This window comes from Orycteropus afer, unplaced genomic scaffold (assembly GCF_000298275.1).
Source record: "Orycteropus afer afer isolate SDZICR_OR568_19922 unplaced genomic scaffold, OryAfe1.0 scaffold00300, whole genome shotgun sequence".
Taxonomy (NCBI): Eukaryota; Metazoa; Chordata; class Mammalia; order Tubulidentata; family Orycteropodidae; genus Orycteropus; species Orycteropus afer.
This window is the reverse complement of record NW_006921887.1, coordinates 1,082,275-1,109,139: the sequence shown is the minus strand read 5'-3', so window position 1 is coordinate 1,109,139 and position 26,865 is coordinate 1,082,275. Positions and strand designations below refer to the sequence as shown.

Below are 26,865 nucleotides of genomic sequence, written 5' to 3'. Positions count from 1 at the left end.
TTGAACCGCCAGCCTTCTAGTTAGCAGTCAAGTGTCTTAGCCACTATGCTACCAGAGCTCCTAAAATGTGATGTATCAGTACAAATTCATGAATCCTTTTTATATTTTATTTATTTTGATTGGTTATCTCCCCCACATCCACCACAAGTCTGTCTTCTGAAAGAACCTAAAAGCTATGGCATGCCAGCAGAAATGAACACATCCAGTTTCCGGATCTTAATTTCTAAATATTATTCCTTATTAAAAAGGAGCTCCGGTGGCACAGTACCTAAGGCATTTGACTACTAGCCCAAAGGTTGGCAGTTTAAACTCACCAGGCACGCCACAGAAGGAAGACAGGGCAATATACTTCCATAAAGATTTACTGCCGTGGAAACCCAACGGGGGTAGCAATGAGTCAGAATCAACTAGATGGCATTGGGTTTGGTTTATGTCTCATTAAAAGGAGCCATGGATCACTAAAGAAATGGGTAATATAAGGGGAGGAGAAGTACAAGATGAACGTGGAATATATTTTGTTGTGCCAGAATGTAATAAAGTATCCAAAAAATGATGGAACACATGAAAAAGAACAGGAGGCAGTGTTAAGGAGTTTCAAATTACATTAAGAGGATAGAAATTTTCTGAAAACAGAAAAAAAATACAGTGTACTTAAATTATAGCACTTTTCAGAGTTTATTTTTGTAGTTAAAACCACCTGTTAAAACTTCTTAAGGAAATAAAAACATAACTAAAATTCATTGTTTAAAATATTTTGTGTTCCTTAGGAAACAGTATTTAGCATTGAAAAGACATGACTAATATATTTCATCTCCAAAGAGAAAGGGAAAATTTGGGGAGTTATTGGATAACAAAATACTATTCAAAATTAAAGGACATAGGGAAAAAATACGCTATCCTAAAATTTCTCATAGAGCTGCTAATTTCTTCCACTGAAGTCCACTCATGCAGAGATGTTCCACTAAAAGGTACAAGTATTCTGGGCTCCCTGGAACCTACTCTTCCCCCACACACAAAGACACTTCAGTCCTGAAATTAAGAAATAAATAGTACAGAATTTTTTTGATGTTGACAGTATGAAAGACAAGCAGCCATCTAAGGCACAGCTAATGATCTCCTAGCGTCGGAAGTGAAGAAGAATGCAAAAAAAAGGGGAGGGGGCATTTAGAAGCAATCAGCCCTAGGACATAATGGCCCTCAAGACCAAAAGAACTAGATGGTGCCCGGCTTCCAATGCCAACCACTCAGGAAAGGATCAAATCTGGAGATCCTGGATAGAGTAGAAGGGAAAACATGGAACAAAATCCAAAAACTCAGTAACAACCAGAATTACTGGTCAGATGAAATCTAGTGAGACTCCCAATACTATGGCCTGGGAATATATTCTGCGCTTGGAATAAAACTCACCTCCGGGGCGGGCTCTCAGCCCAATAGTTAACAAGATATACATGCAGACCACTCAACCCAGGATGATGCACCCACATACTCTATGGGAATACATCCCTTAGAGCAATAGACCATGGGACACCAGAGGACCAACATTCAAATCGAGGAAATGCAGAACAAACAGGAGTGCAATAAATGTGAGGGGCACAGGGGGAGGGTTACAGGGTAGGGAGGGGAGGAGACTGGGTTAGGGTTGGACATGGTGAATGGTGAATGAAAGTAAATGTATGTGTGACGTTGAATGTAAAACAAGCTTTTAAAATTAAAAAAAAAAAATTATAAAAAAGTATGAAAGACAATGCAGTTAAAAATACTGAAGTGATAAAAGAAAAATTAATAATAAATTATAACACTATGACCTTAAGCATTCATTATTAATAACCTACTAAAATAATTTTGAATTTAATTTACAAAAAAAAAAAAAAACCCTCTGCCATCAACTTGATTCCAACTCATAACGATCCTATAGGGCAGAGGTGAGCTGCCCACAGTGTTTCCAAGGCTGTAAATCTTCATGGAAGCAAACTGCCTTATCTTTCTCCCATGGAGCAGCTGGTGGGTTCAAACCTCTGACTTTCTGGTTAGCAGCCTAATGCTTTAATCCCTGTGCCACCAGAGCTCCTTAAATTTAACTTAGTACTGATTTATTGTGAAATTTTGTTTCATATGAGTATGTCTTAATGAGCTATAGAACTGTAATATTTACAAATTTGTGGGCCTTTTGGAAACAGCCTCATCTGAATCTCAAGAAACAGTGTCTGTAAGAGTTCAAAGAGAGGCACACATTCCATGGCTGTAAGCAATGGACAAAAGTACTGCTTTAAAATAAATGCATTTTAGATGAGAGTATATAAATACTGTTTTTTAGTATGCTTTTTGAATGGTTTAAAGATTGATTCCTGCTTCTTCTTGTCCTGTTTTTCTAATCATGTAAACCTGAAGGAGTAAAGTCCCATTTCCCAGATGAAATAATCAATAAATCCCATGAACCAGTGATCTTTCATATTTTAAAGGAAGATAAGTGTGAAGGAAGCAATAGAATCTGACTTCCAAAGGACAACTTTATGGGAAAACTCAACAGATAAAAAAGACAAAATGGGAGTTTCTCTGGCCAAAGTAGGGGGCCTCACTCCAAAAGCCATGCCTCTCATTCCCCCATGCAACCCCTGAAGCATTTGTCCATGATTTTAAGACGGTAGAACATGCAAAATATGATTCCAAGCAATAACTGTCATAAAGGTCTTGATGTGAGGAGAAAGAGTTGTCTCAAATGCATAATAAAAAGAAAAAAGACAAATAGAATACATTAAATATTAGCAGTGATTATATATTTGGTACGGCGTAATTTCTTTCTTCTATTTTTTCATTTTCCAAATTTTCTATAGTTAACAGGAATTAATTTTAGAACTCTGATAAATTAATTTTGAAAGGTACAAAGGTAATTACTTTCTCTGCAATGCACTCTGTTGCTTTACCCAACAGAAAAAAAACTTTCTTCGCCACCATAAGTATTCTTTTAAATATATAAACACATACACAAATATATGCATATGACAAATATAAATATTAATATTATTTAATATTTATAATATATTATTTAATATAAATATTAAAAATATAAATTTACCAATGTAACAACCTAACAAAACGTCTGTACATATTTATGATAAAGTATATAACACTTTCCCATAAAAGATCATACACACACACATATATACATACATACATATATATTTAGATCTTTCATTTAATGTTTTTTCACTAAATTTTCCAAAAGGCCACAAGCCACTAAATATTTTTGGAATCAGAGAAGAAATCTAAAATTTCTTTTTAAGTTTCCCATGAAGTACAGTACTTTCAAATAATCATTCTTCCATTATCAAAATCCATCACTCAAGTCAAAGACTACAATTATTGATACACTTTGCCGACATCAAATTCTTCTTCAATCTTCTTTAATTAGTGTCTTACTTTCACATACATGCATATATATATATTGTCGTTGTTGGTAGGTGCCGCAAAGTTGGCTCCAACTCACAGCTACTCCATGTACAACAGAACGAAACACTATCCTGTTCTGTGCCATTCTCACAATCCTTGATATACCTGAGCCCATCATTGCAACCACTGTATCAATCCATCTACTTCAGCATCTTCCCCTTTCTCGTTGACCCTCTACTTAACCAAGTATGATATCCTTCTCCAGGGACTGGACCCTTCTCACAACATGACCAAAATACAAGAGACAAAGTCTGGGGCCATTCTCACTTCAAAGGCCACATTTCTTCCAAGACAGATTTGCTTATTCTTCTGCCAGTCCATAGTATTATCAATATTCTTCACTGACACCTCAATTCAAATGCATCAATTCTTCTTGGGTCTTTCTTATTCACTTTCCAGCTTTCATATGCATAAAGGTGATTGAAAATACCAGGGAATGAGTTAGGCACACCTTAGTCTTCAATGAGACATCTCTGTTCCTCAGCACTTGAAAGAGGTCCTTTGCAGCAGATTTGCCCAGTAAAAATACCGTCTGATTTCCTGATTGCTGATTCCATTGGTGTTGACTGTGGAGCCAAGTAATACAAAATCTTTGACAACTTCAATCTTTTCTCCATTAATCACTATTTTGCTTATTGGTCCAGTTGTGAGGATTTTCATTCTCTGTATGTTGAAGTATAATCCATGCTGCAGATTGTAGTCTTTCTTCTTCATCAGTAAGTGCATCAAGTTATCTTCACTTTCAGCAAGCAAGGTTGTGTCATGGGACTATCACAGGTTATTAATGAGTCTTCTTCCAATCCTGATGCCACACTCTTCTTCATATAATCCAGCTTCTTGGATTATTTGCACAATATACATATTGAATAAGTATGGTGAAAAGATACACTCCCTTAATGATTTTAAATCACACAATATCCCCTTGTTCTGTTCAAACGACAGCCTCCTGGTCTCTCATGAGCACAACTGAGTATTCTGGAATTCCCATTCTTCTCAATGTTATCTATAATTTGTTATGATCCACACAATTGAAGGCTTTTGCATAGTCAATAAAACACAAGTAAACATTTTTCTGTTATTCATTGCTTTCAACCAAGATCCATCTGACAACAGCAATGATATCCCTCATTCCACATCCTCTTCTGAATCCAGTTTGTGTTTCTGGAAGCACCCTATCAATATACTGCTACAACTGTTTTTTAATTATCTTCAGCAATATTTGACTTGTGTGTGATATTAATGAAATTGTATAATAATTTCCACACTCAGTTGACTCACATTTCTTTGGAACGAGTACAAATATGGATCTCTTCCAGTCAGTTAGCCAGGTACCAAGTGCCTCCAGCACAGCATCTGTTTGCTGAAACAGCTCAGTGGGTATTCTGTCAATACCCACAGCCATGCTTTTTGCCAACTCCTTCAGTGCAGCTTCGACTCTTTCCTTCCTCCCTCCCTGCCTTCCTTCCTTCCTTCCTTCCTTCTTCCCTCCCTCCCTCCCTCCCTTCCTACCTCCCTTCCTTTCTTCCTTGGTTCTTGATCATATACTACCTCCTGAAATAGATGAACATTGACCAATACCTCTAGGTACAGTGACTCTGTGTATTCACTCCATCTTTTTTTGATGTTTCCTACATCACTCACTATATTCCCTATAGAATCTTTCAATATTGCAACTCAAGGTTTAAATTTTTTCCTCAGTTCTTTCAGCTTGAGAAATGTTCCCTTTTGGTTTCCTAACTCCAGGTTTTGCACATTTCATTATAATAATTGACTTTGTCTTCTCGAACTGCAATTTGAAATCTTCTGTTCAACTCTTTCATCTTCTCATTTCTTCCATTTGCTTTAGCTACTTCCCATTCGAGAGTAAATTTCAGAGTCTCTTCTGACATCCATTTTGGTCTTTCCATCCTTTACTGTCTTTCTAATGACATTTTGTTTCTTCATGTACGATTTTCTTTTTTCTTTCTTTCCTTATTGTGATTTGAGTGAAAATTTACGGAGCAAATTCACTTTCCATACAGCACTTCTCATAATACACTTTGTCTCTTGACAGTGACCAAAATTTACCACCATGCAACAGCTCCCATCCCACTTCCTCCCAATAATTACCTCTTCCCTGTGTTCATCCCTCCATGCCCTCCTGCCCCCTAAGCTGTCTCCCTGTGCATAAGCAGCCCTTCTTTTTCCCATGATTGTTCTCTCCAAGGAGTATATCTACCTCAGGTAAATGTTCAACTCATATGCCTGTCTTTTGCTTGGCTGGGTCTTATACACATGTGGGTTCAATTCCAGACCTGATGGGCAGCTAGGGGCCATAGTCTCAGTGGTTCCACCAGGCTCTATTGGACCAGCAAACCTGGTCCTCCCCCCACCCCATTCTTTTTCTACAAGTGATTTTGAGTTTGGTCCACATTGTTCTCTCTATATATCCAGGATCTCCTACATAGATCCCCTTCCAAGTGGTTGACATTGGTAGCTGGGCACCATCTAGTTCTTCTGGTCTCACAGTCATATAGGCTGCAGGTCAGATGGTGTACCACTCTCTAGAACTGATTGTATCCATGAAGTTTTGGTTTTCTTCATTCTTCTTTGCTCTGGACAAGGAGAGACCCATTGTTGCATTTAGATGGCAGCTTACAAGCTTTTAAGATCCCAGTGGCTACTCGCAAAAGTAGGAGGTGGAACAATGTTTTGTGTACTTTGTTATGCTAATTGAGCTTGATGTCCCCTGTGACTATGTCCCAAGCCCTCAGGTTCAACTACTTAGTCCCTCCGAGTAGCTGGCTGTGACCAAGCAGTGACTACCACCTTGCCTCTTCTCACCTTTATTATACAACTGAGAATTCAGATCATACACATAAACTTATAGGACCATTGTCTGCCAACCCTATACATGTTCTTAGGTACACGCCCCACTTCATAGACATACCTACTAGTTCAGCCTGTCCACCCATCTGTCCACCCATCTATCCACCCGTATACCCACGTTTGCCTTCAATGACAACACAGTACTGTATGTGCAAAAGGGTTGATCTTTGTTGTCTGTACCTCCCATGTTCCTCTCTATGTCTTCCTCTTCCTCAATGCCACCATGTTGATCAATCACATTTGCTACATTGTTCTTCTCTTCACCCAAATCAATTCTTTTCTCTACCTATCTAACAATGTTCCCTAACCTACCCTCCCACCCCTGGTAACCAACAAAGAAAATTTCCTTCTATAGATAAACCTTTCCTTAACTTTTACAATAACAGACTAATACAATATTTGTCCTTTTGTGATTGACTTATTTCACTCAGCATAATGTCCTCCAAGTTCATCCATGTTATGCGGTGTTTTGCAGATTCTACATTATTCTTCAGCGTTGCATAGTATTCCATTGTGTGTATGTACCATAGTTTGGTTATCCATTCCTCAGTTGACGGACACCTAGGTTGTTTCCATCTTTTGGCTATTGTAAATAGTGCTGTGATGAACATGGGTGTGCATATGTCTGTTCTTGTCATAGCTCTCACTTCATTAGGATATATACCTAGTAATGGAATGGCTGGGTCAAATAGTATTTCTAATTCCAACTTTTGAAGGAATCGTCATACTGCTTTTCACAATGGTTGTACCATTTTACAGTCCCACCAGCAGTGTATCAGAGTCCAATCTCTCCACAACCTCACCAGCATTTGTTATTTTCTATCTTGTTGAACTTTGCTACTAGTAGTGCTAGAGCAAGATGGTATCTCATTGTGGTTTTGATTTGCATCTCTCTAATAGCTAATGATCATGAGCATTTCTTCATATGTTTGTTGGACACTTGAATATCCTCCTTGGTGAAGTGTCTATTCATATTTTCTGCCCATTTTTTATTGGATTGTTTGTCTTTTGGCTATTGAGGTGTTGGAGTCTTTTATAAATTCTAGAGATAAGTCCCTTGTCAGATATGTCATTACCAAATATTTTTTCCCAATCTGTAGGTTCTATGTATGATGTTCTTGATGTTATCCCACAATTCCTCTGGTTTTCGGTCAATGGTGTTCAATGCATCAAATCTATTCTTCAGGTGGCCTCAAACTTCAGGTGGGATATAATAAAGGCCATATTTTGGCTCTTGCGGATTTGTTTTAATTGTCTTCAACTTCAACTTGAACATATATATGAGCAGTTGATGGTCTGTTCTACAAGCAGCTCCTGGCCTTGTTTTGGCTGAAGATACTGAGCTTCTCCTTAGCCTCTTTCCACAGATGTACTTGATCTGGTTTCTACGTAGCCCCTCTAGCGAGGTCCATAGATGTAGCTGCCATTTATGTTGTTGAAAAAGGTATTTGCAATGAGTTAAGTCATTGGTCTTGTAAAATTCTATCATGCAATCTCCAGCGTCATTTCTATCACCAAGGCTGTATTTTCTAACTATCAGTAACTCTTCTGTGTATCCAACTTTGGCATTCCAACCACCAACCATAATCAACACACCTGGATTGCATATTTGGTCAATTTCAGACTACAGAAGCTGGTAAAAATCATCAGTTTCCTCATCTCAGGCTTTTGTGGTTGGTTTGTAAATCCGAATAACAGTAGCATTAACTGATCTTCCGTGGAGGCATATAGATATTATTCTATCACTTACAGCACTGTATTTCAGGATAGATCTTGAAATATTCTTTGTGACAATGAATGTCACACCATTCCTCTTTGTCATTCCAGGCATAGTAGATCATATGTTTGTCTGATGCAAAATGGACAAAACCAGTCTATTTCAGCTCACTAAGGCCTAGGATATCGATCTGTATGCAATCCATTTCATTTTTTACAATGTCCAATTTTCCTAGATACATATTCTGTACATTCCATAATCTGAACATTAATGGATGTCTGTACCTGTTTCTTCTCATCTTAAGCTCTGCCACATCAGTAAATGGAGGTCCCAAAAGCTTCACTCTACCCACATCATTAAGGTCTACTCTACTTTGAGGAGGTAGCTCTTCCCCAGTTGTATTTTCACTGCCTTCTGACCTGAGAGGCTCATCTTCTGGCTCTATATCAATGTTTCAGGGTTATTCATAACATTTCCCAGTAATATATCAAACTATGTTTCATCACTATTCATAAGGTTTTCACTGGCCAGTTCTTTGAGAAGTGGATGGCCCCTTCCTTCTTCCAAGTCTTGTTAGCCTAGAAGCTCCACTGAAACCTGTCCACCATGGATGACCCTGCTGGTATTTGAATACTGGTGGCACAACTTCCAGTCTGACAGCAACATGCAAGCCACCACAGTACAACAAACTTACAGGCAAGTGGTGGCTCCCTTCCCTGGTAACCATCAACGAATGTTTCTTTCTGTGTGAAAATTTTTCTTTACGTTTTATTCTAATGGTGTCATACAGTATTTGTTCTTTTGCAATTGACTAATTTCACTCATATAATGTCTTCCAGGTTCATCCATATTATGAGGTGTTTTCAAAATTCATCTTTATTCTTTAACATAGCATAGAATCCCACTGTTTGTACATATCATAGTTTGTTATCCATTTATCCACTGATGGGCAGTTAGGTTATTTTCATCTTTTTGTTACTGTGAATAATGCTGCAGTGAACTTGCATGTGCATATATCTGTTAGTGTCACAGCTCTTATTTCTCAATGATATACCCCTAGTAATAGGAATGGTGGATCATATGGTATTTCTATTTACAACTTTTTAAGGAATACTATTTTCCACAGCAGTTGTATAATTTCATAGTTCCACCAACAGTGTACAAAGACTTCCAATCTCTCCACACCTTTGGCAGCATTTGTTGTTTTCTGTCTTACTGAACTTTGATAATAATGCTGGAGGTAAGGTAATATTTCATTATTGAAGAATGGGCAATCCACTTCTGTAAAGATTTACTGCCTCGGAAACCCAAAGGGGGTCGATATGAATTGGAATCAACTCAATGGCAGTAAGTTAATGCTTAATTATCTTGAGCATTTTTTCATTTGTTTGCTGGCTGGCTGACTGTCTTCTTTGGTGAAGTGTCTGTTCAAGTCCTCTGCTCAGTTTTGAATTGGATTGTTTGTCTTTGATGCAGAAATTTTCCACAAACATTAAAGAGATGCCTTTACCAAAAAAATTTTCCCAGTCTATAGGAAAATACTATATTTTTTGCATAAGTCTTTTGAGGGGCTTAAGTGTTTAATTTTTAGGATGTCCCAGTTGTCTAGTTTATCTTCTGCTGTTTGTGCAGATGAATAGATAAGCAAATCATGCTATATACATACAATGGAATATTACTCAGCCATAAAGAGAAATGAAGTTCTCCTACATGCTACCACATGGATGATCTTAGAAAACATTATGCTGAGAAGTCAGTCAATCACAAAAGGACAAATATTTTATGGTCTCACTTACATGAAATATCTAGAATAGGCAATGTATAGAGATCAAAGTTTATGAGTGGTTACCAGGGACAGGAGGTAGGGGAGAAAGGTAAATCATTGCTTAGAAAGCACTGACTTCCAATTTATGGTGATAAAAAATCTGGAAACAAATATTGGTGATGGTTATGCAACAAGACTGATAAAATTTGTCTCACTGAACTGTACACATGACAAATGGTGAATTGATAAATGTGCTGTATATATTTTTATAATTTAAAAAAAGGAAATTGTATTGTTCTATGAAATGCTGATTGTTATGTTTAATTGTACACTCACAACTGTGTTGAAAATCAAAGACTGTGACTTCAACATCTTACCAGAAAACTGACAAGAATTTTACAATCTCAAATCTGTTATTCACTCAATTTCAATGAATGTACCTATTCAATACTCATTCTTGGGGTTTATATACACTCTGGTGGTGTACTGCCTAAGGCATTTGACTGCTAACCAGAAGGCTGGCAGTTCAAACCCACCAGCCACTCCACAGAAGGCAGACTAGGCAATCTACTTCCATAGTGGTACCACCTCAGAAACCAAAGGAGGGGTTGCTATGAGATGGAACTGACTCGACAGCAGTGAGTTTGGGTGTTTTTTGTTTGTTTGTTTGAGCTTAAATTTCAAAGTAGACATATGTATAAAACATTGAAAGTGATATTTGTAACTGGATGTTACTAATGACCTGAAACATCTCAGAATCATATTGAAACTATTCCAGGGGATGTAAACAAAGAAACAAAAAGCAGAAGGTACAAGATTGGTGGACGAGGGGGAGGTAGATAAAATTTCAAATTAAAACGAAGGCTAAAACTATCCATCAGCCATAACCACTGAAACTTTTGTATACCTGTGGTAGATTACATTATTGTTCCCAATCCATCACAGCTCCCTATGTCCACAACTTTTGCCTTATGACTCTACAGTTCCTCTCACCAGAGACCAGCTACATAGCTCCAATCTATTAATGTTTGTCATGCTACGTGATTTGCTTTGGAGAATGGGATGCTAATGGATATGATATCAGCAAAGGCTTTAAATGTGCTTCCAGAGTTAGGATGTCCTTGTGTCTCTCCCATCACCATGAAACAACATGCCTGCTGTCCACCAGTCCAAGGAGGATTAGAGAAACAGAGAACAGATTTAGATTCTGTCTACAATTTGTAGCCAAGAGCAGATAACCCACAGATATTTGAGCAAAAATAAATCGTTGTCTCAAGCTATTAGGTTTTGTAATATTATTGTGGCTGTAGTTAATTGATATTTAATATACTAAGTTACACATTAACTTTAAAATATCATTATCCCATTAAAAGCTGTTATATAAAAAGGTTGATGAGATACTCTTTCATTCTTATTCTAAAGATTAGCATATACCAAGTATGTGGTAGACTGTGTTTACAGAGATGGCCACAGCAGTATCTCCCATCACACACATTCTCTCACAATGTGACCTTGCCAACTTATTACATGATAGAATCTATCTCCTCTCTACTGTGAATTTAGGTTAACCCTGCAATTCTATATAAATCATCAGACTAGGTGTTAAGAAATTTACAGCTTCCCCATTCATCCTTCCTGAAACCCCACCATCAAGTAAGAACTCAAACTTCCCTGCAACCATCACTTATAAAATCAAAACAACACATGTGAAAAGAGAGAGATGTCATAGGGTGAAGCATCAAGGAGCTTTATATATATGAGGCCATTTTTTACTTTACAATCATCCTAGCACCCCAGCTCACGCTAAATGAAGCAGAAGAATTTCCTGTTCAAGCCAAAGGTTGTGAGAAATAATAGTGTTCTTGTTTTAACTCACTAACTTTTGGATGTTGTTGTTGTTGTCGTTATGTGCCATCGAGTCAAACCCGACTCATAGCGACCCCTCCTTGGGTTTCCGAGGCAGTATCACTACGGAAGTAGGATTGCCCAACCTTCCTTCCGAGGAGTGGCTGATGGGTTTGAACCGCCAGCTGTCTGGTTAGCAGGCAAATGTCTTAGCTACTATGCTACCAGAGCTCCCATCATAAACGTGTACTAAATTTATATACATATACATATACATATACATTATACATATACATATACATATACATATAGAGTTCTGGTAACACAATGGTTAGGAGCTTAGCTGCTAACCAAAAGGTTGGCAATCTGAATTCCAGAAAGATGTTTACCTATATTTCATTGAATATGCAAAGGCATTTGACTGTGTGAATCAAAACAAACTGTGGGTAACAATAAAGAATGGGCATTCCAGAACACTTAATTGTGCTCATGAGAAACCTGTACTTAGACCAAGAGGCTGTCATTCAAACAGAACAAGGGGATACTGCATGGTCTAAAATCAAGAAGGGTTTATGTCAGGGTTGTATCCTTATACCATACTTATTCAGTCTGTACGCTGAGCAAATAATCAAAGAAGCCGGCTATATGAAGAACACAGCACAACGATTAGATGAAGACTCATTAACAACCTACGATATGCAGATGACACAACCTTGCTTGTCGAAAGTAAAAATGACTTGAAGCACTTACTGATGAAGATTAAAGACTACAATCTTCAGTATGGATTACACCTCAACTTAAAGGAAACAAAAATCCTCACAACCAGACCAAAAAGCAACATCATGATAAATGGAGAAAAGACTAAAGTCAGGGATTTCATTTTACTGGGATCCACAATCAACACCCATGGAACCAGCAGTCAAGAAATCAGATGTCATATTGCACTGGGCAAATCTGCTGCAAATGACATCTTTAAAGTGTTAAGAAACAAAGATGTCACTTTGAAGACAAAGGGTGCACCTAACCCCAGCCATGGTATTTACAACTGCCTTGAATGCATGTGAAAACTGGACAATGAATAAGGAAGACTGAGGAAAAGTTAATGCCTCTGAATTATGGTGTTGGTGAAGAATCCTATAGACTACTAGAAGAACACACAAATATGTCCTGGAAAAAGCACAGCTGGAATGCTTCTTGGAAGTGACAACACTTAGACTTTGGCTCATCTACTTTGGTCATGTTGTCAGAAGGGACCATTCCCTGAAGAGGGATATCATCCATGGTAAAGTAGAGGGTCAGTGGAAAAGGGAAGACCCTCAACAAGATGGATTGACCAGTGGCTGCAACCATGGGCTCAAGTGTAACAAGGATTTTGTGGATGGTGCATGTAGTGTAGTAATTACATAGTGTGGATTTTCTAGCCATAAGTCTTTGTAAACTCCATGGTGGAATTTGCTGTGAACAACTGAGTAGCTCCTGATTGTTAAAGTTATCCACCTGGGGTATTTCTGTTGGGAGCAGCACAAAGTAATTTTCTGGGAAGTTTGTTCTCTCTCAGGTATAAATTCTGATGTTGGGATTGGTTAGTTTGCCACTTTGTCAGACTCAAAAGGAGCCCTCTAACAGGCAGAAGGAATCTCTCACTGCCAGCTGGGAGATATGAGATACACACATTGCTGAGCAAGAGACATGAGAGACACACACTGTTGGGAGAGAGGGAGGCAACATGTCTGGCCTCACGGGGATGGGCTACTGATGGTGATTCTGTTTTTCTCTTCTGGGTTAGAGGAGGTCAGAAGATGGTGCCTCCTTGCCCCTTTGGCAGTGCACGACCAGACAGTGTTTCATTCTGTGGTACACAGAGTCCCTATGAGCTGGAGCCAACTCAACAGCACCCTAACAAGAACAACAGTAGTTATGCAGGAAAAAGATCTGGAGATCTGCTTCCATAAAGACTACTGTTAATTTTTAGTTGCCATAGAGTCAGTTCCGACCCACAGCAACCCTATATACAACACAATGAAGCACTGCCCAGTCCTGAGCCATCATCACAATTACTGCTATGCTTGAGATCATCGTTGCAGCCACTGTGTCAAAGCATCTTGTTGAGGATCTTCTCTATTTTGGCTGATTCTCTACTTTATCAAGATTTATTTTCCTTCTTCAGAGACTGATCCCTTCTGACAACATGACCAAAGAACAAGAGACAAAATCTGACCATTCTCACTTAAAAGGCTATACTTTTTCCAAGAAAGATCTGTTCATTCTTCTGGCAGTCCACAGAGTTTTCAATATTCTTCACCAACACAGTAATTCAAATGCATCGATTCTTCTTCTGTCTTTCTTATTCACTGTCTAGCTTTCATATGTGTATGAGGCTGTTGAAAAATATCATGGCTTGTGTCAGGCACACCTTAGTCTTCAAAGTAATATCTTTGCTCTTTAATGTTTTAAAGAGGCCTTTTGCAGCAAATGTGCCCAGTGAGATACATTGTCTGATTTCTTGACTGCTGCTTCCATGGGCATTCATTGTGGATCCAAGTAAAATGAACTCCCTGACAACTTCAATATTTTCTCCACATGTACAACTACCATTTATGTTGCTGAAAAAGTATTTGCAATGAATAAGTCATTGATCTTGCAATATTCTATCATGCAATCTCCGATGTCATTTCATCACAGAGGCTGTTATTTTCCAACTACTGATGCTTCTTCTGTGTTTCCAACTTTCACATTCCAATCACCAGTAATTATCAATGCATCTTGATTGCCTATTTGGTCAATTTCAATCCACAGAAGTTGGTAAAAATCTTCAATTTCTTCATCTTTAGCTTCATTAGTTGTTATGTAAATTTGAATAATAGTAGTATTAACTAGTCTTCCTTGTATTCATATGGATATTATTCTGCCATTGACAGTACTGTACTTCAAGATAGTTCTTTAAATGTTCAAAAATAACAGTTCCATATGAATAAAGATTACAGCCTAGAAAACTCTATGTGGCAGTTCTCGTCTGTCACGTGAAATCGCAGTGAGTTGAAATCAACTCAAGGGCATCTCACAACAACAGCAGACAGATAGACAGATAAGTTTAATTTTAAAAATTTTAGGCTTACCTTGGTGTTGGCCATGTCCACAATATACTGGTCTCCCTTTATACATTCCATGACTTCAAAACCATCTCTGTCAATCACCTTAGCCTGAGAACTTCCAGATACAACAAGAATCATGTCTCCTGTGTTACTGTATTGTAATGACTTGATCTGGTGACTGGGAAGAGAAAATAATCAGAGGAGACCTGACTGTTAACTTTTATATTTTGAGTACATTAAGCACTGACAGAAAAAAGTCACACATCTGCACACATTGATAACTCTACAAAATCAAGAACACCAACTTCATATGATTTCCTCAATATCCACTGGCTATCCTGTTAGCTCTCTCCTCCCACTCTCCGTAGCAATCTCTTAAAATCTCCTATCCTAGCTTTAAATCTTCAACCCAACCTATTACCTCTCTCCCTTCAGCTGTTGAAGCCTTCTACTCTTTCTCAGAAGACACTGGTAAGAACTGCTTCAACTTCTTCCATTAATGCTATTAATTGAGCTGCATCTGAACTTCTCTCTTCCTCCTTCTCTTCTATTACAATGGTGAAGGTCAACCTCCTCCTGCCTAAGGTAGATTTTAACTACCTATATTCTAAATCCCATCCCTTCACATATGCTCAAGAACTTCTACCAACTATCCTCACTCCCCTGCCCTTCAGAACTAAGCTCTTTGAAGAAGTTTTCAACCCTCTTCAACTCCCCCTTCATTTCTGTGGCATTATAGTATCCTTTGGACCCTCACACTATTCCACTAAAACTGATCTTGCTATTGTGATGGTAGTAAATACTGGGGTGTACATGCAGATCTCTCCCTTCCAGACTGAGGTGCTTATTCCAAGACCTTCCAGGAGTTCGCCTGCTGATGGCTAGCTGCTGAGCCCTCAGGAATTTTCCACCCTCACCACTCTACTAAAACTGATCTTGCCATTGTGACTGTAGTGCATTCAGTGATGGGCCACCCAGATCTCCATCTTCAGAAATAAGTTACTCCAATCCCCTGTTACAGTTGGAATTCTTTATATTAAACCTACCTGTTCAAGTTACCTTATGATTTCTCTCTCCCAATCAGGCCCTGACTAGTAAACCAAATTTCAGGCAATTAATCAGTAACTGAGAAAATTATAAGCTATTTGGTCCAATTTTATACACATATACACACAAACAGATCATATATTTGATAATTAGAAAGTTCAAAAAGCTAAACCAAAAATCTCTAATGTGAGACTGGAATAAACTAGTTATTCACAGGGCATCTATGCTAACAGTATTTCCATTTCAAGGAAATCTTAATTTTCCTCATTTATCATAAGTGATCACTTTGTTTCACCTGGTGCTTCACTTTTATTTCAAAACAGAAATGAAAGTATAAAAGTCAGGGAAATCAAAGAAGTTGGAGAAACAGTCACTGGCTCCATTTCTCTAGTTACTTAGTTGAAGAAATTGCTTTTGTTTTATGTGGTAAGAAAGACAAAGATCTCAGCTATCCCACACTCATGTTCAATTTGCTTTTTAGCTCTACAGTGAAACTTTTAACAGTGTCCCATTTTCTCATTGTTTTTCATGTGTTCTCTGAAGTCCACTTTGCCAACATTAAAATGAAATGTTCACCATCCAGCTCACCGTTCCTGTCCCACTTCGCTCTTAATTCTGCTAGCAACAGAGTTAAAAGGGCAGGATTAGGAGCTATTAGACACAGCACTAAGGATAATCAAAGGGCTTTTTCAAGGGTTATAACATCTGCTCCTCAAATTCCTGCCTAAACAACTAAGATTCCGATCAAAGAGAAGACAAGGAAAGCCAATCTGAGGTAAACTGGAGTCATGAGGAAGTGAATGTTCTCCCAGGGAGTAACTCTGACACCAGAGGAAGGCTTAGTGACATTGCACAATTCTTTCTGTGAAGTTATTCATGGGGCAAATGGGAGTGTAAGAGTGTAAGTGGAGGGGAGTGGGAAAGTGAAGATTGAGGATCCTTTTAAGTAGTTTCTGCTCGGCTAGCAAAACAAGCTGGGACATGCAAGACATATAAACACAGCTGTTTGGGGCTGTCACTTGGGGCTCAGGAGCCAAGGTGTCCTGATGTAGTGAAAAGCGCACTGGAATGTGAGCCCGGTGGCCTAAGTCCTCGCTCAGTTGCTAACTAGCTGTGTGATGATGAGCCTCGGCCTCCCTAGTATGTGGGAAGCTAGTGGATGGGACTAGCTGGCGGCACCGTACAGAGGCGCTCCAGAGGCACAGAGTTCATGTACTAGCTGCATAAACTCACTGAATCCTGGTTGTTTTCAATAACAAAAAAACAAGAGAAAGAATATCTGACTTGCATGGTTGGGATGAGGAGTAAAAGTAATATACATAAAGGCACCTAGCACACCTGAAACAAGCATTAGTTTTTATTACTTTTTTTTTTTTTTTTTTTAAATTCCAGGTCTCTTAAAGAGCTCTGGTGATGTAGAGGTTAAGGTATTTGGCTGCTATCCATAAGACTGGTACTTCAAACACACCCACCACTCCACAGAAGAAAGATGGGACAGTCTACTTCCGTAAAGATTTATGGCCTTGGAAACCCAATGGGGGACACTATGAGTTGGAATTAACTTGATAGGAGTGATTTTGGTTTTGGTTTTGGTTTTTTGTTTTAAGATCACTTGAGGAAGATAAAAGCTTGGTAGCTAAATACAATGTTATTTCAAATTCATTACAAGATAAGTTAGCATATGCTTAACACATGTTTCAATCATTATTAACCAAAACACTCAAGAGAAATGTTCTGATCTGATTTTCTGCACTCACCCAAAAAATGTAAACATTATGTTAAATATGACTACTACATTGTTGGAAATGAAACAGAATAATGATTAGAGAAAACAGCTTCAGATTTGCATGCCATCTTCTTATACTATTTGATGAAATCTTCTCTTTTTCTAGATATGCAATATATATTAGCTGGGAGCTCTGGTGGCATAGTGCCTAAGGCACTTACCAGAAGGTTGGAGGTTCAAACCCACCAGCCACTCCTCGGAAGGAAGATTGGGCAATCTACTTTCATAGTAATACTGCCTCAGAAATCCAAGGAGTCGCTATGAGTCGGAGACGACTGGACGGCACATAACAACAACAACGGTGCAAAAAACAGTCTAAAAAGCAAAAGACAAGATGTAGCACTATCAAAGGTTTCCATATGAGAATATCAGAAAATACGTGCCTAATTTATACCACAGCAAAATAATCTTCAGTTGTTTCAGTATTTTAGTTTTAAAATTTAAGAATGGATTTCCAATGTAAAATAAATTAAGAACATGTTACCTACTGACTTAATATACTAAAAGTTGGCAAACCAGTATTTCATATTACAAAGCAATCTATCTGTAAAACAATACTAAAGTCATAGGAAGTTTCTTTCTTAAATCATTACTTCTAAGGCAATTTATATAAATTTTACTAAAGTCAATCTATAACCCTTTCCATTTCCATTAAAATGCATATTCTTATTTAGAAATATGATAAAATTATTCTATCACTCAATCAAGTACAGCTTAATAGCCCCATGATTTCACATGATTTCACAGTCATGTTCTATGCTAAATTGTACCAAAGACAAGGGACTTAGACAACCAAACAGTGTATTTTCATATGCTGAGGATTAGAGAAATACAATGAAGGCCAGCCAACAGATGCGGTGACTAGTAAAAGACAAATTACTATTTTCACTTATTCCCAACAGTTTCTTTATGACAATATTGATGTTAGGAGTAACACAAATCTTAATCCTAACAGCTGAGCTATAGGTAATTATCATTTAACACTGAATAAAAGAAAGTGTTAAGGAGGCAAATAATAGAGAGGGTCCTACTTTAGACAGCCTCTCTGAAGAACAGGCATTTAACCATGTTTAGCTCCTTCTTATCTTTAGGTGTAGAAAGGATTAGAGAAGAACAATCTAAATAGAAAAAGAGAAAGCATACTATGCAAAAATCCTCTGGCATTCTGCTAGAGTTTACTAAGAAAAAGGGAGAAATAGACAGGAGCCAGATCACAGAAGGCATTACAGCAAGTCATTTTGGCTTATTCAAAGTGCATCAGGAAGATATTAAAAGGGTTTAGCAAGGAATACCAGAAAAATCAAATTCACTGCCATTGAGTCGATTCCGACTTATAGCAACCCCTTTTGGGTTTCCAAGGTGGTAAATCTTTATGGAAACAGATTGCCCAGTCTGCCTTCCGTGGAGTGGCTGATGGGTTTGAACAGCCAACCTTCTGGTTAACAGTCAAATGCCTTAGGTACTACTAAAGGAGACAGCTACGGTAGAATAGATGAGATTTAAGCAAGGAAGATTCTTGAGTTGAACTCTGTAGTAGGAGTTTTGAGTTTGAAGAAGCAGGAGCAGTGTTTCAGCCTGGAAAGTAGCATGAACAAATGCATAAAGGAAAGGATCAAGTAAGGGCAGGAGGGTGGCCCTTTGGGTAGGGGGAGGCAACAGTGGGGACACTGAACTGACTGCAAGGAAGTTTTCTAATAGTGAAGGAACATAATATGACAAGAACCTAAACTATAGTGTGACTTTTCAGAGGTACGATCTAGTGTCAACACTAATAAAAACTTAGAAACAGGAATTGATACTTGAGAAACATAAGAGAGATCAGCTTGAGAAAACATGAGATTCTGTCAATTAAATACTAAGAATAGTAAGAGCTAACATTTACTGAGTGCTTTACTATGTGCCAGGCACTGAGCCAAGCACTTTACATACATTAAGTCATTCCATCATCATCACAGCCCAAAGAAATGGATTAAGGAAACCAAGGTCAGGGACATTTAATAGCTTGCCTGAGGCCATACAGCAAGTCAAGAAAGAAAGAATTCAAATTCAGACTTAGGTGACTCAGAATCTATGCACGTACCTAAGATGTACGCTGACTCTTTAATAATACCTAGTTGTAGGATTTACCTTTACATACTTTGGTCTGCTATGAAAAAGAAAATGGAGGAAAAATGTTTCAAGGGAGGTCTGATAAAGCAACAAAATTTCCCCCTCTCCACACTGAAACTGACAGCTACAACACAAAGTCAACCAAGTTGGCAAAGAAGGTAACGCATCACACCCACGGCTAGAGCAGTGATTCATACATTCTAATTTCTGGTAATAGAAATATTTTTTTAATTTCTGAAACTAGGATTGACCCAGAAAGGTAAAATACTTGGTGAAAGTTTTTTGGTGCCCCCACACACACACACTTCTTTGATCTCTAGAACTATTTAATGAAAAAAAGAAACTGACAGATATATGCTAACCACTGCAAAATCCATTGAATAAAAAAAATTGAATAAGTGGGAATCATTGCTCAGGGGCAATCAATGCTAATATAAAATACATGGAAATTAGAAGATGCAATAAAACCTATTACCTTGAGAATACATTTACTAGGTTTTGATTTTTGTGTTTTAAAAGAGCTAAACAGATCAGCCTGTAGCTTATAGCCTAATGCATCACCACAGTGCAGAGCCCAAGATTTCAAAAACTGTCTGTTCTTTCTTTGTCCTGAACAGATAGGATTTAAGCCAAAGAGTTTAAGATCTACCAGTAAGAGAAATCTTTTCCTTTTCAAACAAATAGGTACAACTTCCTAAAAACAGTATTTTACACTACACAACAGCTAATTTTTTTAAAATTTTATTGTGCTTCAGGTAAAAGTTTACATAGCAAATTATTTTCCCATTCAATAATTTATATACAAATTGTTCCACAACATTGGTTGCCATCCACACAACGTGTCAGCACTTTCATCATTTCCACCTTGCCTTACCCATGTCCATCCCTCCAGTTTCCTCATCTCTTCTTGGTTTGTCATCTTTGCTTTTGAGCAAATGTTGACCATTTGGTCTCCTATGGCTGATCCCTCTAGGAGCACATTCTTATGGGTGTTAGGGTGTCTTAGGACAATAGTCTTGGGGATGCCTCCAGTCTCTATCAGTCCAGTATATCTGGTCTTTTTCATGAATTTGAGTTTTAGTTTATATTTTTCTCCCACTCTAACCAGCACCTTCTAGGACACAGCATTCAGTAATGGTAGCTGGGCACCTTCTAGTTCTTCTGGTCTCAGTCCTGTGGTCTAAATGCTTCCTTGAGTCTCTGGTATCCTTTGTTCCAGATATATCTTCCAGATACTGGAAGAGTTCAATAGTTGTATTTTAGATGGCTGCCTGAGAGCTTTTAAGGTCCTAGATACTACTCACCAAAATAGGATGTACAGCATTATCTTTACGAACTATGTTACGCCAATTGACAAAGATGTCCCCCAAGACTATGGTTCTTAGCCTTCAAGCCCAATAACTGAGTCTCATGAAGTGTTTGGATATGTCTAACAAGTTTCCATAACTGTGCCCCCATGCACTTTATTAAATATATGAATACGCACGCAGCATATATTGTTGTTGTTGTTATATGCCATCAATAGCTACTCCTCCTTGGGTTTCTGAGGCAGTATCACTATGGAAGTAGACTGCTCATCCTTCCTTCTGAGGAGCGGCTGGTGGGTTTGAACCACCAGCCTTCAGGTTAGCAGTCAAGTGCCCTAGGCACTACGCTACCAGAGCTCCTATGCAGCATATACAAATATGTATATTCAAATGTCCACAACTATACCTATATATTCATGTACATGTACTCCCATACACTCTCCCACACCTATAGACAATCTTAAATTATGTAATTTGATGACAGCAGAAACTCAGGAAACTTTTTAAAAAACACCTTTAACCTCATTAAATTTTATAAAGAAAATATCAAAGAGAAAGAGAAAATACATTCAGGGAAATAGTGTATGTAACAGAATATCAATGGTGTTTTCTTTACATAACTTTTCAACTCATACTGTTTTCTAATGATGCACAAGGATAACAACTCCACACTGACTTCAGCATAGACTATTTCAGCAACCTCCACTTCAAGCAGTAACCCAAAAAGAAAGCACTGTCATCCCAAGGACTGGTCTGACAAACAAGAGAACAACTTATGATAAGATTAACCCAATTTTACAACTGAAGGCATCTTATCTTTCAATTTTTCCTTTACTATTGGTGATATCCAAGATTAGTACAGGTTTCTCATAACAAAAGCTTGTTATGCAAAACAGAAAAAATCAAAGTAGCTGGTAGTCTACTTCACTTTTCAAGTGCATCCTAATAATTCTAATGTGAATGTTTGGTGCTAATGATCAGTGATATCGATGGGAAAACATCACATATGGCCTAATGGTACTTCATGGATAATAATCAGCATAAATCCAATCCAAAAAATGTGAAGATTAATCAAATCCCCACTTTCCCATTCTCAAAATCTGGTAATAGCTGCCCACGCAGCACTCCACCTTTGCCCCTAGCCACTCAGAGCCAGATCACAGCTTACAAGTTAAAAGGATACTGTCCTTCAGACTACCAAATAGCCAGACACCAGCTGCTAACTCAGGAATCCACATAACAAACACCCTTACTTCTGACCTGCTGGCTGCAAATTTGGAGATTTTCTCCTACCCCTTAATGATGCCAGCCAAAAAGCTCAGGGACCTCCCTTGGGCTCCCTTACTTTCACCAGCTGGCTCCCACTACTCCCTTGGATTCAAAAACTCATGCAACTCACAGGAGGTACTATACTTATGATGACAGACATATTATAGCAAAATAATATAAATTGTGATCCTCATAAGGAAGAGATGCATGGGCAAGGCCTGGGACAGTTCCCAACGCAAAGCTTTCATATCCCAAAGAGGATTGCCACTCTCCTTTGTGAACCAGGAATCTCTTGGAGACTCTGTGTTCAAAATGTTACTGTCAATGTTACACAGTCATGACTGAGGCCTCAGTGCATATATGTGATGGGTTAAATCATGCCTCCTGAGAGTAGGTGGTCTCCGGTTTGGCCAGCTCCTATTCACGTGCACAGATTCTCAGGGATGGTCTAAAGGTTTTAGATAATGACAGCATCTTGATTAGGGTTACCTCTCAGAAAACAAGGCAAAAGGCCAAATGGCTTGTATGTAAGGTGGTTCACCTGGCCTTTTGCCTTGTTTTCTGAGAGATAACTCTAATCAAGATGCTGTCATTTTTACCTTTATGCCATCAGCACTAACTTTAAAAGTTGCAAAATCTAATAATTTAGAAAATAATACTAATAAGGAAACATATAAAAGGAGCTCTGGTTGTGTACTGCTTAAGGCATTTGACTCCTAACAAGAAGACTGGCAGTTCAAACCCCCCAGCCACTCCTTGGAAGGCTAGGCAATCCACTTCCATAGAGATACCACCTCAGAAACCCAAGGAAGGAACTGACCTTACGGCAGTGAGTTTGATTGTTTTTTTGTTTTGTTTTGGTTTTTGGTTTTTTATTTTTTTACCAAAATACTAATTATTTACAAAAATGGCAATTAAAAATGTTTTGTCATTAATCTGGACTCAGTTAATAAGCTCTTCTCTAGGAGGAAAGAGACAATTACAGTGACATGATTACTGAAATTTATATAGCCCTGCTGCACTGCACGATCAACTCATCACAAGTCATAGGTTCAGTTTTACAAGATCAATCTTTGTCCATTTTCAGTTTCTTTTCAGAATTAACACGTAATCCAGAAAAGAAAAGAAACCCTAAGTGCCTGAGAAAAATAGATATTTAAAACTTGAATTCCAAATAGCTGTTGTGGAAAACAGTGTGGCAGTTCCTCAAAAAATTATAAATACAACTACCATTTCACACAGCAACTCTATTCCTAGGCATATATCCAAAAGACTTGAAAGCAGGGATTCAAACTGATACCTGTGTACCAATGTTCATTGCAGCACTATTCAGACAGTCAAATGGTAAAAACAACCTAAATGCTCATCAACAGAGGAATGAATGAGTAGACAAGATGTAGAATATACATACAATAGAATAACTACTCGGCCAGTAGGAGACATGAAGTCTTGATATACACTACAATACAGAGGGAGCTTGAAGACATTATGCTGAGCTAAATAAGCTAAAAAGACAAACACTGTATGCTCTCACTTATAGGAGCTCTGGTGGCGTAGTGCCTAAGGCACATGACTGCTAACCAGAAGGCTGGCAATTCAAACCCACCAGCCGCGCCTCAGAAAGAAGACTTGGCAACCTACTTCCATAGAGATACTGCCTTGGAAACCCAAGGAAGGGTTGCTATGAGTTGCAATCAACTTGACAGGCAGTGAGTATTATCATTTATATAAAGAAAACAAGAGAAGGCAAATGTATAGAGATCAAAGTTTATTATTGGTTACCACAGGTAGGAGGGAAGTGGGGAAAGGGGTTAAAGCTTATGGAATCACATTGATTAAGGGTAGGTAGAGTTGCATAGCCAACTACTGCTATGCTGTCAACAAGTTGTACACCTAGGAAAAGCTGAATTGGCAAAAGTTGTGTGATACATATATTTACAATAACAAAAAGAAAAGAAAAAGAGTAGCTGTCGAGGCTGCTTTGTAAAACCAAACACTTCATGGAATTTGGTTCCCTGGTGTGGAAGTTCAGGGTCATGGTTTCATGGGACATCCCAGGTAACTGGCCTAATAACATGTTTAGTGCTTCGGTTTTACCTCTTAGTTCACTGTTCAGTGTGTAGGGTCTTAAAAGCTTACAAGTGACAATCCAATACACAACAACTGGTCTCTATTTTCCTAGAGCAACAGAGGAAGAGAGTGAGTCAGGAACTGGAGTTGGATATAGAATTTGTGGCAATTTGCTTCCATGGATAACTGCCTCCTTCACCATGAGATCAAAAGAAATGGAGGCTACCAAAAGGAGGGAAATGTAGAATAGAATTTTGAATTCTTATGGACTTTAGACTTTCTGGAGCCTTGGAAGCTAGATGAACCCCTGAAACTATTGCCCTGAGATAATCTTTAAACCTTAAATCAAAAATATTCCTTGAAGTTATCTTAAAACAAAACAGCAGTTTAGCTTAACTAGTCAAAAAGGTCTGCCTTCAGCATTATGCCCTCTAAGAACTATCTATATGGGACCACAGTGAAAACACTAGCTCAAAAGATTAGACAGGAACCTTAGAGGGCAGTGAGTTTATGTTAATAAGGGAAAAGTAGTCAGAAGGTTGCACAACCTAAAGAAGGTAATCAGTGTGCACAAACTGTACATGTACAAAGTTGAACTAATGTATGTTTTGCTGCATATATTCTCAAAACCAACAAAATAAATAAATTTTAAAAGAAAAAAAAAAAAAAGATCACTACCAGCCACTAATCCCTCACACAATTATATTTAAATTAATAAACTATGCTCTGTAAATATCATCCATAAACTAATGAAAACACTGCTCCCTAAAAGATAGAACAGTGATCCTTCAGTAATCTAACACATGCAAGGAATAAAGTGTTGAGGGAGCAAGGCTTACAGATAAATGACTTTGGGCAAATACATACACCTGTGGCTGTGTCTGATGCCAGTTTTTTCTAGTTTCAAATCCCTCTCTGTGTATAATATAGTGGTTAACTGCATAGGTTCTGTACTTAGAATGTCAACAGCACATAAACAACTCTGTAACTTAGAGTGCAGATCTTGGACCAGTTAATTTTTCTAAGCTTCCACTTCCTATCAGTAAATTGGGGATAATAAAGACACCTGTGAGACGGGCGAGTCCCTGGGTGGTGCAAACATTTAACATACTTGGCTGCTAACCAAAAGGTTGGGAACTCTGGTAGCATAGTGGCTAAGGCACTTGACTGCTAACCAGAAGGCTGGCGGTTCAAACCCACCAGCCACTCCTGGGAAGGAAGATGGGGCAATCTACTTCCGTAGTGATACTGCCTCGGAAACCCAAGGCGGGGTCGCTATGAGTCGGGTCCGACTCGACGGCACATAACAACAACAACAACAACCAAAAGGTTGGTAGTTCCAGCCCACTGAGAGGTGCTTCAAAAGGCAAGCCTAGTGATCTACTTCTGAAAAATCAGCCTCCAAAATCCCTATGGAGCACAGTTCTCCTCGGATACACACAGGATACACACAGAGGATACACACAGGATACACACAGGATACACACAGAGTTCCCTAGACGACACAGGATAGTTATGAGAATTACCTGACATAAAGAACTCACCCTGGCTCAAAAAAAGGTAGCTATAACTATGATACTGATAATAAGATGTTGTCCTCCCATTTGAGTTCCCTAGACACCTAGTTATTTTCCTCACAGTGTTATCAGTTTCTTGTTTACCTTTCCAGGAATAATTTATACATGCACAAACAAATAGTACACATTGTTCTTTCCAAGCTTTTTGCTTCTTTGATTTTTACTATACACTGTTCTATATTATGGGAGCTCTGGTGGTGCGGTGCCTAAGGCATTTGACTGCTAACCAGAAGGTGGGCGGTTCAAACCCAACAGCCACTCCTCAGAAGGAAGACTGGGCCATCTACTTCCATAGTGATACCCCCTCAGAAACCCAAGAAAGGGTCGCTATGAGTCGGATCCAACTCGATGGCAGTGATGGGGGGGTTCTATATTGTATCTTTTTCACTCAATATATCTTGAAAATTGTTCTACAATTTAACCTTTTCTAAATGCTTTAAGTCAGTGTTTTTCAAACTTGAGTAGTAACACCCCCTCCCTTTTTTGGGAAAATATGCTTCTAGATCTCCTTGATCTACAAATTATTTTTATATAAATTATTTTTATTATAATATTACTAACTGGATATAGTATTATTTAATTGGGTATGAACATATAACCAGGCTACTTGTGCTTACAACTCTGACAAAACTACAAAATCAAAATGAATTTAAAGAAAATATGAACCACTTCATAGCCACAGAACAGCTATAATCAAAAAGACAGTAATAAGAGTTGGAGAGAGTACAGAGAAACTAAAACCCTTATATACTGCTGGTGGGACTACAAAGTGGTACAGTCACTTCAAAAAAGAGTTTATCAAGGGGCAAGGTTATGGTCATTGCTTGGTCACAGCCAGCTACCCAGAGCGACCAAGTAGTTGATCCTGCAGGCTTGGGACCATAGTCGCAGGGGACATCAAGCTCAATTGGCATAACATACTATACAAAACATTGTTCCACCTCCTACTTTGGAGAGTAGCGACTG

General features: G+C 38.3%; 1 protein-coding gene across 1 annotated transcript in view; it reads right to left on the bottom strand.

Moving 5' to 3' along the window:
- WDR70 (WD repeat domain 70) overlaps positions 1–26,865 on the bottom strand; it is a 544,244-nt gene that overhangs the window by 352,557 nt on the left and 164,822 nt on the right. Inside the window, exon 8 of the mRNA XM_007951575.1 lies at positions 14,759–14,912. Coding sequence (XP_007949766.1) covers positions 14,759–14,912 — 154 coding nt within the window. The remainder of the gene's footprint in view (positions 1–14,758; positions 14,913–26,865) is intronic.